At 45.8% G+C, this 14,638-nt stretch overlaps 1 protein-coding gene across 2 annotated transcripts in view; it reads right to left on the reverse strand.

The window, feature by feature from the left end:
* PGBD5 (piggyBac transposable element derived 5) overlaps positions 1-8,318 on the reverse strand; it is a 98,328-nt gene extending 90,010 nt beyond the window's left edge. For both annotated transcript variants that reach the window (XM_066383622.1, XM_066383628.1), the window contains exon 1: positions 7,640-8,318. In XM_066383622.1, the coding sequence (XP_066239719.1) occupies positions 7,640-7,976 (337 nt within the window). In that variant the 5' untranslated portion in view covers positions 7,977-8,318. The remainder of the gene's footprint in view (positions 1-7,639) is intronic.
* Positions 8,319-14,638: the final 6,320 nt, after the last annotated feature.

A 14,638-nucleotide genomic window follows, 5' to 3' on the forward strand; every position in this document is an offset into this window, starting at 1 on the left:
TTAATAAAAGACAAGCTGAATTTAAGGTTAAAGGTATAGGAACATGAAAAGGGACATTACTAAAAGCAGTTTGGGGGGAGATATAAAAAGCATAAGTATGTATGCACCAAACAACACGGTAGATAAGCATTCTTAAAAATGCAAGAACATAGTAAAAATTTAGCTTTTCAACTGTAAATGTCTACTAGAGAGAAAAAAAGTACACAGAAGATAAGATACTCTTACTTCCCTCAATTAAAAAATGTACTTTTTTTTACACTTCTGTATACCACACTTATAAAAATTAGTTCCATATTTGACAACCATGAAAACCTTTACAAATCTTTCAAATTAAAGATTTAAAAGAAAGTCCTTTGATCACAATCATAAAATTAGAATTAAGCAAGCTGGTAAGCAAAAAATCTTAACCATTCAGAAATTAAGAAATGTACTCTTAGATCAAAAAAGAAATCCAAAGGGGGATTGAAGGAAATCTGGAAAGCAATGGAAAGATGTGTAATGAATGTCCTAGAAGTTACACTCCGAGGAGACTTGAGTGTCAAATATCTTCATTATTAAATTTTTTTAAATAAAAAGAAACATTGCACTCATCTTAACCAATTAGAAAAAGACAGCTCAATAAACCAAAACAAAGAAGTTATAATAAAGATAAAATTTAAACTAATAAAAAGTATAATACAAACTCAAACTCAAAGCTAGTTCTTTGAATCAATTAATAAAATAGAAAAACACTTCACATGCCTAATGGATAAGAGAGAGAGAAGATGGGGGGAGGGGAAGGGGGAGTCAAGGGAGAAAGAGGACAGTAGTTTAGGACTGAGATCAGAGATATAAAAACAAAAGAATCATTCTTAAAAACTGCATGGAACTTTCTGTTAACAAATTTGACAATACCTAGAAGAAACAGATGCTCCCGAGGAAACATAAATCATCCAAATGATTCAAGAAATGGAAACTTCAGAAAAAGTACCAAGACTGGCCAGGTTTGCAGCTGAGTTATGATTCTACCATTACATGCCTAAAGGCAAATTACAAATAACGAGCCAGTTCATTTTAGGAAACTGAGCATAATTTTCATACCCGAACCCAAGGGAGATGAGATGAAGGGAAACCATGAACAACTCTGCGTTGTAATGGATCAGTTACAGAAAGTCTGAACTAATGTCAGCAAACAAGAGAAGTCAGCCACATATCAGATACACACTGAGACCACCTGGACTGATTCCAGGAGTGTAAGGAAAGCTCAGTCCCAGGAAATCAGTAATATTTACTTTGTCAATAAATTACATGTAAAAAAATAATAATAACCTAGAAGACCATAGCAACAAAATAATTTTTTTTATAAAAGTAAAAGCATTTGATAAAAGTTCAGCAGCCATTCTGTAAAAAAATTAAGATAGGAATAGAAGGAAGTTATTGATGAAGGAATGAAAGGAACTTGAGAGAAAGGGACATAAAATGAGCCTCTGTTAGTTCAACGATGACCAGAAGTCCCCTGTACATGGACGTGTACGTATAGGTTGTGCAAGAGCACCATGCTGGCAATGTGGATTACCTGGGTGCTGAGGACAGAGGGGAGGGAAATTCTAACAAAAAAAGGGTGAAACAAGGAATACAGTTAAAACCTATGTATGATATTAATGCATGTACATAAAATTACCAAGAAAAATGTACTATTCCTTTTGTTTTTAACTCCACAGCCATTGCTGGCCTTCCTGGTCCCAGGTTCCAAGGTGAGACACTGTGCTGTAAATATGGCAGCACTGGTTGTCCCACGGAATGGACATGGGGCTCAGAGCACTGGCTGCAGGTCAGAACTTGGGCACAGCCAGGCACACTCCCGCTGCCATGCTCCACTGCCAGGAAAACTCACTGAACATGTTACTGACTCACCACCTTCCCCAAATGCAGGAGACGCTCAGAGCAGCAAGACTCTCACTAACTAACCACTCTCTTAAAGATTCTACCTGTTCCCTTTTTTTCAGAAAATCTTCCCTTACCCTGATCCCATATATTCTATTCATAACTCCGTTTTCTGAATTTGAGAAAGCTGGGCATGACCTTGATCTGGATCTGGGTGGGTTACACGCCATGTGCTGTGCACTGTGACACATGCACCATCTGTGTGTTACTCTGCAGAAAGCGTAGGCCAAAGGAACACTCTTCTAAGAGCCACCCACTAGCATCTGGTTTGCTGCCTTTCAAGCTGGATTCCCTAATGGACTTCCTGGTACACTGTTGACAGGAGTACAGGCAGGTGCGTTTCCAGAAGACTACTTCACAACCGGTATCAACAACCCTAAAAGGTACAAAATCCTTAATTCAGTTCTATTTCAATCATTGTAGGCCAGGGGTCGGGAACCTATGGCTCGCGAGCCAAATGTGGCTCTTTTGATAGCTGCATCTGGCTCGCAGACAAATCTTTAATAAAAAAATAATAATAACCTTAAAAATATAAAACATTCTCATGTATTACAATCCATTCATTTCCTACCACTCATGTTCATGGTTGTGGGTGGCTGAAGCCAATCACAGCTGTCCTCTGGGACGACACCAAATTTTTATTGGATAATGCCTAACGTACAGGGGTCCTTGTATGGCTCTCACAGAATTATATTTTAAAGTATGTGGCGTTCATGGCTCTCTCAGCCAAAAAGGTTCCCGACCCCTGTTGTAGGCTAAGGAAGATATTAATATATTCAAGATGTGTACATAAACTTAAGCTTCAAGAACATTCACCATAGCAAAATGAACCTTAAGTGAATAAATATGTAGTGGGGTGAGGCTATAAACTCAATGTCCATCCAAAGGAAACTGTACAGTACTATGTATTCATTAAAATGACATTTTAAAATATAAATAGAAATTGTTTTTACTATATTAATTAGAATTAAAAGCAGTATGTTAACTGTGATCATCTCTGGGTAACGCGAGATTATGGGAATTCTTAACCTTTGACCATTTCACTTTTTGGTTTTTTATAAAATGAACATATATTACTTGTTAATTATACACACACACATATACAATAAGGTGGGTTTTAGACTTTCAAGCTGACCAGGAGACCTCACGTGACCCCCAGGCTGCTGCTGTCCTCAAAGCCCTGACCCTGCAGAGAAGCTCTGAGCCCCCATCACAATGGCTCAGTGCAGGTTAGCAGTGATTAAATCATGAGTTGGATAAAATTTTGTCTTCTGTTCTACATCCTGATTGTGGGACTGACTACACAAATCCACACAAGTGTTAAACCTCACAGAACTGTATGCCACTCCTCAAAAATATTAAAAGCAATTCCATGTATAAATTTGAAGTATTTTTTCATGGAAAGAAGTTCTCAGTGTTATAAAAAAACAAGGGGAGGGTGGGGCACCACCTTTCTTGAATGATCAAGTCTGACTAGTTGGATGGTAATCATTAACCCAGTCATCCCATCATCCCCCGACTCTGCCTGAACAGACCCATCTGTCATTCTCTGTAAAGTGGAGATAATGTCCCTCCACAGAGGGCTGAGAAAGCATGGCACAAGGATAAACTGTGGTTATTATCCTCACCACAAGCTCGTTTCCCCTCACACATGCATGAGGATTCCTGGGACACGGCAAAACCCTTTGGTTTCTGTGGCCTGGCACACACCTGGTTACTGTGTAGCCCTGCATAAGATTTACCTAGTAGATACCAAGATTTAAGCTTCAAGTTCCTGGTGCCACAGTGCTAAAGGTAGGATGCACCTTACAGCCCAGACAGGGGTCCAGGTAGTTTTGCTCATTTTTAAAGGGAAGGCTTTTCTCTTCTTACTTGTTAGTCAAAAAAACTCTAAACCAAATGAACCGACAAGCAATCTGAAGGTAAAACATCTAACAGTGTTAATTTTCAAAGCTACGTGTTTCCCTCCTGCTTCTCAAGGTCATGCCTCCTTGCTGAATGATTAGAGAGGACTGCTGACATGGAACACGGAGAAAAAACTCCTGTGAAGTCCAACCTCTAACAGAAAGAGCAAACAGCTCAGATCCCAGCCAGCATCACAAAGGACAATGCAGAACAGACACCAGCCCTAAGCATCTGTGAATCTGCCTGTTCCTTTGCCTTCTCAGACAGAACAAATCACAAGACTGCTCAGAATAAGAAACCAAAAGGGCAGAAGCCCCAAAAGCAGCCAGACCTGAGTCTCATACAGTTTTCAAAGAGAGAGCTTACATGCTGTCTTGGTTATTTAAACAGTGGGTGGGCAAGGTTGACAGTGTGTGGGGACTATTTTAAGGGGATTCATTGCAAAGTCTGGTTGGGAGAAGGTCTGGGCCCTGAGCTCTCAGGAAGCAGGTTCATCTCCCTGGCTTACCCTCCATCTAGACCGGCGTTAAGAGCCTGCCAGCTAGTCCTGCAAGCACAGTCTTTGTATTTAAATCATTCCAAGGGCATCCATACCTCAAGGCAGACCCCGAACCTGAGGAAGGAGAGAGGCATGAGAGAGAGGACTCTCTCTGCCCATTATTGTCGGCTTCAATTCTCTACAGAAACCTGAGCCAGGAAGCTAAATACACTGGAGGAAAAATATAGAAGGAAGACTGGATAGCCTGGAGAATAATTTGGCATCTCAATCTTAACCACAGAGATTCTTACCTCTACAGGCCCAGTGAGATGTTAATAAATGGGAACAAAAATGGAAGAGGCAGCTGCGGCTGGTAGACTCAGTGTGAAGAGCGTCAGCCTGGCATGCAGACATCCTGAATTTGATCTCCAGTCAGGGCACACAGGAGAAGTGACCATCTGCTTTCTTCCTCCTCCCTCTCCCCCTTCTCTCTCTCTCTCTCTTCTTGCAGCCAGTGGCTCGGTTGGTCCAAGTGTCAGCCCCAGATGCCGAGAATAGCTCAGTTGATTTGAGCATTGGCCCCAGATGGGGGTTGCCAGGTGGACCCCAGTCAAGGTACATGTAAGAGTCTATCTCTTAAAAAAAATGGGAGATAGGTCCAAGATGCATTCCTTGAAAGGGGGCACACACTCTTTCAGAAAATCTTAGACACGGTACTTTGACAAACCTGGCAGGTTGAGCCTCTCTGCCCACAGAGTAGCCAGGGTGCAGCACACAAATTCTTAGCAGAACATCCATCCCTCTCCACGCCACTAGACATAGGATTTTCTCTGAGCAGCCATGTATTTCTGCATCTATTTCAGCCCCCATAAATCATATTGCATTGTTTCAGGGAATCTGAATCCATGCTTAATAAGCCATCAACCTCATCCCTCCACGTCCACCCCAAATTTCTCTTAGGGAAAGGGAGGAAATATTTAATTAGAGCTGGATTTTACAAGGAAGCTGCTACACACAATAGGAAAACAAAATTGGGTATAAATACCATCAAATAACCACTAATCTCTTTGGTTAAAGTGCCTGATTGTGATTCTTAGGCCCAGGTATGAACTCAGTGGACACCTAAAGAAGCAGAATTTGAACCTAATGCAATGTGACACATGATACTGTTCTTTGTGACCCTTTAAGTGTTGCAATGGCTAGACTAAATTGCTCTGCTGTAGAATTTGTCACGTTTATAGGTTATTAAGAAATATAATATCACTTAAAATGTATTCCAGTTTGTTCAGCCTTTCCACCAGCACACTCATGAATCTTATTCTTAACTAGGCTTAACCTAACACAATTCTACTCTTTTCCCCTGAGATACAGGGAGACTTTCTAAGTTCTCTTCCAGGTGGACATTTATTTCAAGGGTTCCCAGAGTAAAAGCTGGATCACAGGTACTCCTCGCATGAAGTCTGCCACACTTGGGTTCTGGGGAGGCACAATTCTTTTTTTTTTTTTTTTTTTTTTTTTTTTTTTGTATTTTTCTGAAGCTGGAAACAGGGAGAGACAGTCAGACAGACTCCCGCATGCGCCCGACCGGGATCCACCCGGCATGCCCACCAGGGGCGACGCTCTGCCCACCAGGGGGCAATGCTCTGCACCTCCAGGGCGTCGCTCTGCCGCGACCAGAGCCACTCTAGCGCCCGGGGCAGAGGCCAAGGAGCCATTCCCAGCGCCCGGGCCATCTTTGCTCCAATGGAGCCTTGGTTGCGGGAGGGGAAGAGAGAGACAGAGAGGAAGGAGGGGGGGGGTGGAGAAGCAAATGGGCGCTTCTCCTATGTGCCCTGGCCGGGAATCGAACCCGGGTCCCCCACATGCCAGGCCGACACTCTACCGCTGAGCCAACCGGCCAGGGCCTGGGGAGGCACAATTCTTAAAGAACCAATATGGGAAACAGCTATCCAGTGCTGGAAGATCTAATCACATTTTAGAAAAGGTAGAGAGTATAAAAGGGGTACACAGAGTGATGTGACTTTGAAAATTCCAAAACTCAGCTAAAACCCAAATAAGAAGATGTTTCTAATTTAGTCACCCCAAGTGCTGCCAAGCTAAGTTGGACTTTGTAAGCCCAGCTGCAGCTCCCGCACATCAGACTGCAGTCTGCCAGCCCAAGCTTTGCAGACCACTCCCTGCTTGGAGAGGCCAGCCAGCCCTAGCAGCCTACCAGTACACTGCAGCACAATGTCCAGATCCAAGTCCCAGCACCAACCAGGGGTCCGTTGGGCCTGCCTCCTGCATGTTGTATTCCTGTCTGGTTGAACAATAGTCTGGGAGAGTCACAGGAAGGAGCCACATCATGACCAGCATTGGCATGCTCAGTGTAGCAACTCCCTGGCACTCAACAACATCGGTTGCACACACTTTTGAAACCCATCAAAACAGTGTGCAGAATCAAGGGCCTGATACAGCAGGTCACAGGGCAAGGAACAGAAGCCTCAGCGGCCAGCTGAAAATATCTGGTCTTCATCTCTCAGAAAGGGCAGAGACTGCTGAGTGATGTTTAAAAACTCAACTGCCGCAAAAATAGGCAGTAAAAAGGTTCTCAAGAAGCCAAATATGCCAGCACTCTTAAGATCTTCTCCAGGTATTGCGTGCTGGACTGTGACCAATGTGATGAGCAGAACACACGTGGAAGTACCTCTGCTATAGGAGCATACACCTTAATGCTGCTAACCTGGTCCTTCCCCTCCTTCCTGTTCTTAACAAGAGATCCTGAATGGCCTGGACAGTGAAAGTTTCTCAGCTTCACTGGGAAAAACTAAAATCTAGTGAGGGGTGGACACTCCCTCGGCTGCCACTGGGCCTCGTTCCAACTGCTACCTGCCCCACTCCTGGCATTTGGGCAGGGCTTGCCTGGAGCAAGCAATACAAAGTCATTTCAGATGTTCAGAATCTCGTCAACTAGGCAGGCAATCCTATCTCTAACCCATCCTTGAGGTGCATACCCACAGATGAGACTGGCGTCTGCTGCAGGACAGGGGGACACTCCTAGAAAGTGCGGAAAGCCTCCCACCCCCATGTCCTTGCCATTATAAAGTGCTAGCCCCGACCTTTGACGCACTCTCTCCATCAGTAGGAAGTCGCAACTCGTGCCCCCACCCAGAGCCCCACGCAGTCAGATTCTCGCACTTAAACCCCGGCTCCCGCAGTCTTATTTGCTTCCTGCAATGCACAGCTGCCATCCACCAGCCGGCCCAAAAGCATCTAGAATTCTCCCGCCCCGGCACTCACGCCTCCGTGCCAGGGTATACCCAGCCGCCCCACAGCGCACCGGCCGCGCCTTACCGCCGGTGTCCTCGAAGCGCGGGGGCGGACGGTCTCGCAGCGCGGCGCTCCAGCCCGCGGCAGCCTCATCCTCCTCCGGCTCCTGCGCGGCGGGGACACAGGGCGGCAGCGGGGCGCCAGGGGCCCGCGAGGGCCCGGGGCACTCGTGCTCGTCATCCGAGGAGGCAGCCGAGGAGGAGCGCGAGGTGGCCGAGGTGCTGTAGAAGGGGTTCCCTCCGCTGTCGGGGCCCGACTCGCCGAACACGTCGTCCGAGATGTGCAGGCTCTCGTAGCGCGCGCGGGCCGCCTCGAGCATCGCCGGCGCCCGCTTCCGCGCGCCCCCGCCGCCCTCGGCCATCGCCCCGGCCGACGCCCGCGTGCCTACCCCCCACAGCGCCTCCCAGCCGCACGCGCCGGGCCCCGGGCCCGCGCCGCGGCCCGCCGTCCCCCACCAGCACAGCCCGCAACACAACGCCCGCCGCCCCGCGCCCGGCCGGCCCGCCGTCTTGGCCACCTCGGGCCCCGCGCCCAGGAAAGCGCCTTTGGAGCTCGGGAGCCGCCGGCTGAGGGCCGCGGCGGGAGGCAGGGGTTGCGGCTGGGACCCGGCGCCGCTACCGCCGCCGCTGCTGCCGCCACTGCGTCTCCTCGGCGCCCGCCGCGTCCCCGCACCCTCCCAAGGCACCCAGTGTTCGCTGGCCGACCTTCCTCCGCGCGAGCTGCCAGGGGCGGACCCGCCCTCTCGCACCTCCAGCTGCCCGGCCAATGGGGAGCCAGGCCGTGCGGGGTGGGCGGGCCTTGAGCCGGAGACGCCCCACTCTCCTCACCCGGGCGTGGCGTGTCGCGGCGAGCGGCAGGGCCCGCGGGAGGGTGAGGACCGCTGCAGCTTTGGCCAGTCCCGTTACCTGCAGGGACATGTCGCGCGGGATGGCTGTCTGCAAAACCTGTGCTGTCGCGCGCGCGCGCGTGTGTATGTGGTTGGGGGAACGCCGCTGCGGCGGATTCTTCCTGCTGCTCGAACCCGCTGGCCTGCTCGAATCCTTCCGGCTCAGGGAGACCTTTCGAGCGCCGGGGAGCTGTCCTTTCTGATGGTACTGAACCAGGCGCTGCGGAAATGCTCCAGGTCGGCGGGGGCCCCGCGGCTGCTGCAGCTGTTCCTGGGAGTGGAGCCCGGCTGCGCCTCATTTTCCTATAAACACAGAACTGTCTGGCTTCTGAGAGTCTTGCTCTAAGTAGGACCCGGCCTCCTCGATTCATTTCTGGGGTCAGATGCTTAACTCAGTCTTGCTTCAATCCCCCTGTAATTTGAGGGTGGCAGCATCTGAATTTAGGTAAGGAGTTATTCTCAAAATATTTACTACTTCCAAAATACAGATCATTTTAACACCACTATTTCAATAGCTCCTTCACTCATATATTTGACGAATTCATCAATTAAAAAACAGCACAATCATCCAAGCTTCAGTACTCTGATAAAAATAAAACCTAAACGTTCCTTCCACCTGTTCCTTGGTCAGGAGTGTGTGGCAATCATCCTGTTGATACATATGATCAGTGTCTTATTTTTTATTTTTATTTTTTTTGCTTTCCTTTCCCTCCCACAAATAGTGCAATATATCACTTTGATGGAAATTGGGTCATAAAGTCAGTTTCACTCTGAAATAAAATAAATTCACGGAGATATGAAGGGCTTACAAATTCTACTGAGTATTAACTAAGTGATTACACAAAACAGAAAGGCATGTTGTTATTTCTAAGCATTCATAAAGAATGAAGGTACTGAGACCATTCTGCCACGAGTTGAAGTCAATGGACAAACAGGTAGCTTCTACTCCTAAACCAGGATCACTGTACAGGCATGAGTTCTTGATAAATGCTGAAAGACAATGTATAAAAAGGAAGGAATTCACATAACATTGCTCACTGTATGGATTGCCTGATAAATGAGGAATTGTTTGAAAAGCATTTCAATTGTCTTGAAAGAACTGTGCCACAGGAGAAGAGAAAAAATACCATTTCTATACACTGTGCTAACCAGTCTAAGATTTTGAAGAGGATACATACAGGTTATCAGATTTACCAAAAACTGTAGATCGAAGGTGCAAAGAACAAAATAAGACTCCATGGTTTAAGTACAAATTCTGGAATTAAGAATTATGCACAACTCTCATAAGATTTTGTGTTATCTATTAAAAATAATTGAGTGCAATCCAGAGGATGTAGAATCTAAGGGAAAGAATTCCTTCTTCTCTTCTCCATGTAGCCAAGTGAAAAGTTAGCAGCTAAGGTGAGTGCATGTTTTTAAAACAAGGAATTGCTTGGACACCCATAGGAAGCACAGACAGAGCAATAACAGTTACAAGAATGGACACAATCTTCCTTTTTTCCCAATTTACACTTATATGGCATTAATTCCCAGGAAATGTGGGATCTTTGTGCTTTCTAGACTCTCAAGTGTGCTTATAGCTCACACAGCATGCAATCCCTGAGAAAGGGATTATAGGTCACAGAAGAAACAGACTGGGAAATCAAATGGTTACCCCAAAGCTTGTCACATAGGTGATTGTTTCAGCTTAGAACCAAGTGTTTTTGCATATTACTTTGTTTAAGCAAGTGTTTCCAACCAAGAAAAGTAAAAATATTCCAACCAAAAATATTCCAGCAGACAGGTGGCTGCTTCTCATTGTGGAGAAAGCAAAGGAAAAGGGAGAAAACAATGGCTTTCCATCTGCCTGGCCACCTCTACTTAAGGTTACCAGTATGATTATACATCATTAACTTTTATAAGTAACATTATCTGTGAGGATAATTATAGAGCCAATATTACACTGATATCTTTTTTTTTTTTTTTTTTTTTTTTGGTATTTTTCTGAAGCGGAAAACGGGGAGAGACAGTCAGACAGACTCCCGCATGCGCCCGACCGGGATCCACCCGGCACGCCCACCAGGGGGCGACGCTCTGCCCACCAGGGGGCGATGCTCTGCCCCTCCGGGGCGTCGCTCTGCTGCGACCAGAGCCACTCTAGCGCCTGGGGCAGAGGCCAAGGAGCCATCCCCAGCGCCCGGGCCATCTTTGTTCTAATGGAGCCTTGGCTGCGGGAGGGGAAGAGAGACACAGAGAGGAAAGAGGGGGGGGGGGTGGAGAAGCAAATGGGCGCTTCTCCTATGTGCCCTGGTCGGAAATCGAACCCGGGTCCCCCACACGCCAGGCTGACACTCTACCGCTGAGCCAACCGGCCAGGGCCTGACATCTTTTTATTTTGAGTTATTTGAAAACATCTTCCAAATAATATAACTTTTGTAATATAATTAAATAATTTTAGATTAACATTCAAATTTTTGTTTATATATAGTCTTCCCAAAGAGCTCCAGGTTGCAAAAGTGATCTGTTTGCATAGTAGATTCTTTAGGTTTTGTTAAACCAGGGTTTTTTGCTTTGTATAACTGGGGCTAAGAGCCATATTTCATTGTTTGTGGGCCTCCTTTCATACTATAGTGTGTCACTGTTTTATGTATCACTAAGACAGAAAAATGCTACCATTTCAACTATGATACAATGTGTTCTTTATTACTAATTATTTTAATTTCTTGCAACAACTCTTTGATAATTATTTAGACAGAATTTTATCATGTATCACTCTAAGACATACATAAAAATATAAGTTAAAATAGTTGGTTAATGTTTTCTTAAAACATCACATTCAGAATTTCACTAGTCATATATACTTTCTTTTTTTTTTTTTTTTTTTTTTTTTTTCTTCATTTTTCTCAAGCTGGAAACGGGGAGAGACAGTCAGACAGACTCCCGCAAGCGCCCGACCGGGATCCACCCGGCACGCCCACCAGGGGCGACGCTCTGCCCACCAGGGGGCGATGCTCTGCCCATCCTGGGGGTCGCCATATTGCGACCAGAGCCACTCTAGCGCCTGAGGCAGAGGCCACAGAGCCATCCCCAGCGCCCGGGCCATCTTTGCTCCAATGGAGCCTTGGCTGCGGGAGGGGAAGAGAGAGACAGAGAGGAAAGCGCGGCGGAGGGGTGGAGAAGCAAATGGGCGCTTCTCCTGTGTGCCCTGGCCGGGAATCGAACCCGGGTCCTCCGCACGCTAGGCCGACGCTCTACCGCTGAGCCAACCGGCCAGGGCCCATATATACTTTCTTACTGAGAGTTTTAGATGTTGGGGCATTTCCCACAGTATGTTTCTCTGAGTCAACCAGGGCCTCTGCCATGCCATACTTCTTATAAAAGAACTTGGAGGTCATTCAAGTTGCTATCCTTCCATTCTTCACAGCCTTACTCAAGATTTTTATATAGTTACCAGATTTATTTTTCTTCCTCAAATGGTCTTCAAAGGCTTGTAGCCTGGAGTGACGAAGGATATAGATGACCAGGCATGTCCTAAGAATAGTCAAGTAACAAAGTTGACACAAGTTCAAGTTATGGTAACTTCTTAGGGACTTCCACCAGCTCAACATCAACAATAAGACAATTCTTGATGCTAGAAATGATAAAGGAGGGGCATCTTAGAATCAATAACATATAGTATATTTCTTCCTATCTGTACTTTTTATAATTTTTTTCTTTTGCACATGGCCAATCCGCTGCAGGAAACAAAAATCCTAAGGTGGCACAGATAGGTCTGGCCAGCCCCAGACTGTAAAGGCTAGGTCAGGTTGGGGACGTTCATGTTTTGCTGGATCACTGTGGATGGAAGAGGCAGAGGTGTAGTCAGGGTAGCTGTTGATTCTCCCAACTTGCCTCTATCATCCAAAGAATGGGACTAGAACCAAGGAGCAGCTTCTGGAAATGAGAGGGGGAGGAGAGAAGAAAGAGCTATAGCTGCTGAATCATAGACAACATGTGGGGAAGTAGGTTGGAGGCAAATGTGCAGGACACAGTGTGACATTTGGGTCCATAGCTGACAAGGGGACCTAAAGATCCACCTTGCTCAAAATAATTTTATTGTGATGGATTTATCTATGAGACAACTCAGAAACACAGAAAGAAAAGACATAGGACAATGATATTGGAAACTCTTGGAAAAAATTATTTGTTGGGACTTAGATGCTTTGATATTTCCATTGAATGACTGATTGATTTATTCATTCATTTATTCACTAATTCAACAAATATATATTGAATACCTATTATGTGCCAGGTTCTCTTCTAAGCAATAACAATAAGTGAGAAAAAAAAATCCTGTTTTTATAGCACTTACATTCAAGTACAGAGGGGAGAAAAGACAAATAAATTGATAAGTATGTAATATGTCAGTTATTGAAAAGTGATAGAAATAGAAGGTCAGAAATTGTGGTGGTGTTGGCAGCAGTGTGTGTGTGTGTGTGGGGGGGGTCAGGGTAAGTCACTCTGATGAGAAGACATTTGGACAGATCCTAGAATGGATTAAGAGAGCCAGTTGTGTGCGCTCAGGAAGAATAAACAAGTGCAAAACCCTGAAGCAGGCGCACATCAACTGGCTGTACTCAGCTAGCACCACAGAGCTGGTGCCGCTGAGGCTGAGAGCTGAGCAAAGCACTAAGAGTGGAAATCCAAGAGGAATCTGTGTGTTACATCTTATAAGACTGGATTTTATCTTGAGCAAATCGGCAAGCCACTAGACTGCTTTGAGAAGTAACAAGGTCTGTCTTGTACTTTAAGTGCACCACTTGAGCTGCTAAGTGGAAAATGAACTGGAGCACAGCACAGGTGGAATCCAGAAGCAGAGTTAGAATACTGCTGCAAGCGACCAGGCCATGGAAGACGGTGTTTGGACCAGTGTGGTAGTGATGGAGGTGATGAGAACTGGCCAGATTTAGTATATCTTTGGAAGGGAGAACCCACAGCTTCTACCGAAGAATTAAACTTGGGCTGTGAGGAAAAAAAAAAAAGGAAAAGATGAGTCAAGAATAACTGCATAGTGTGTTTGCTCCAGCTACTGAAAGAGCTGCGAGATTGGACGGGAAGAGTAAAAACTCTGTGTTGAATGTGGATTTAACACATCTAAGTGGATCTGGAAAGCAGGCAGCGGAAGAGAGGGATCTGGATTTCCAGGACAGGTCTAGATGGAGTTAAAAGTGTGGACTCCTTATCAGGTACAAGGTGGGTAATGGATGAAATCACCCAGGGATTGAGTATAGACAAAGGGAAGTCTGAGGACGAGTCCTGGAGCAAGTGGGAAGAAACTACCTCCAGAAGACTGAGAAGGTTGGAGAAGGGAGACAAAGTAGAGTTTTAGAAGCTAAGACAGTATTTTCAGGAGGGAGTAACTGTGTCAAATGCTGCTGAGAGATTTAGTGAGATGAAGGCTGAGAATTAGCCAGGGGATTGGCAATAAGGGGATGAAACTGATTGGAATGGCTTTCAGAAAATGGAGAAGAAATGAGGGCATTAAGTAAAGACAAGTTTTGAGGAGTTTTTGTTGCAAAAGACAGGAAAAGGAGTGCCTGATTTAGTTTGGGGTTTGGGGAACAGATTTCTTAACATCAGGAAATATTTGAATGGTTGTGGGAAAGATTCAACAGAAAGGATACAACAGAGAGATGGTGGAGAAAGGAAACAATTACTAAAACTAGGTCCTTGGTTGCTTGAGTGGTGATGGGCTGGAATGCACAGTGGATGAGGCTGGAGGCTCTTTAGCTCAGAAGGGAGTGGAGTAGAGGTCCCATTCAGGTGGACTGGTGGGAGACTCTGGGTTTCCTTTCCTCATTCATTTGACTTTCTCAGTAAAGTCACCAGAAAGGCCATCAGCTTCATCTGAAGGTGTTCAGTTCTTAATCTGGGCTATATGGTAGAATCACCCGGAGAATTTTAGACTCATATCCAGACCCTGTTTCACACAAATTCAATCAGATTCTCTGGAGGTACGGCCTGGGCACTGGTGTGTTTTAAAGGTTATTAGGTGATGCAACTGTGCAGCTGGAGTTGAGGATCCCTGAGTTAGGGGTTGGAGAAAAGATGGTGTGAAATAGTTAAAACGGTTCTCTAAGAGGGAGACACTCAGCTGACTGAAGCAACATTTGCATTCA

The sequence above is a fragment of the Saccopteryx leptura genome, chromosome 1, assembly GCF_036850995.1.
Source record: "Saccopteryx leptura isolate mSacLep1 chromosome 1, mSacLep1_pri_phased_curated, whole genome shotgun sequence".
Lineage (NCBI taxonomy): Eukaryota > Metazoa > Chordata > Mammalia > Chiroptera > Emballonuridae > Saccopteryx > Saccopteryx leptura.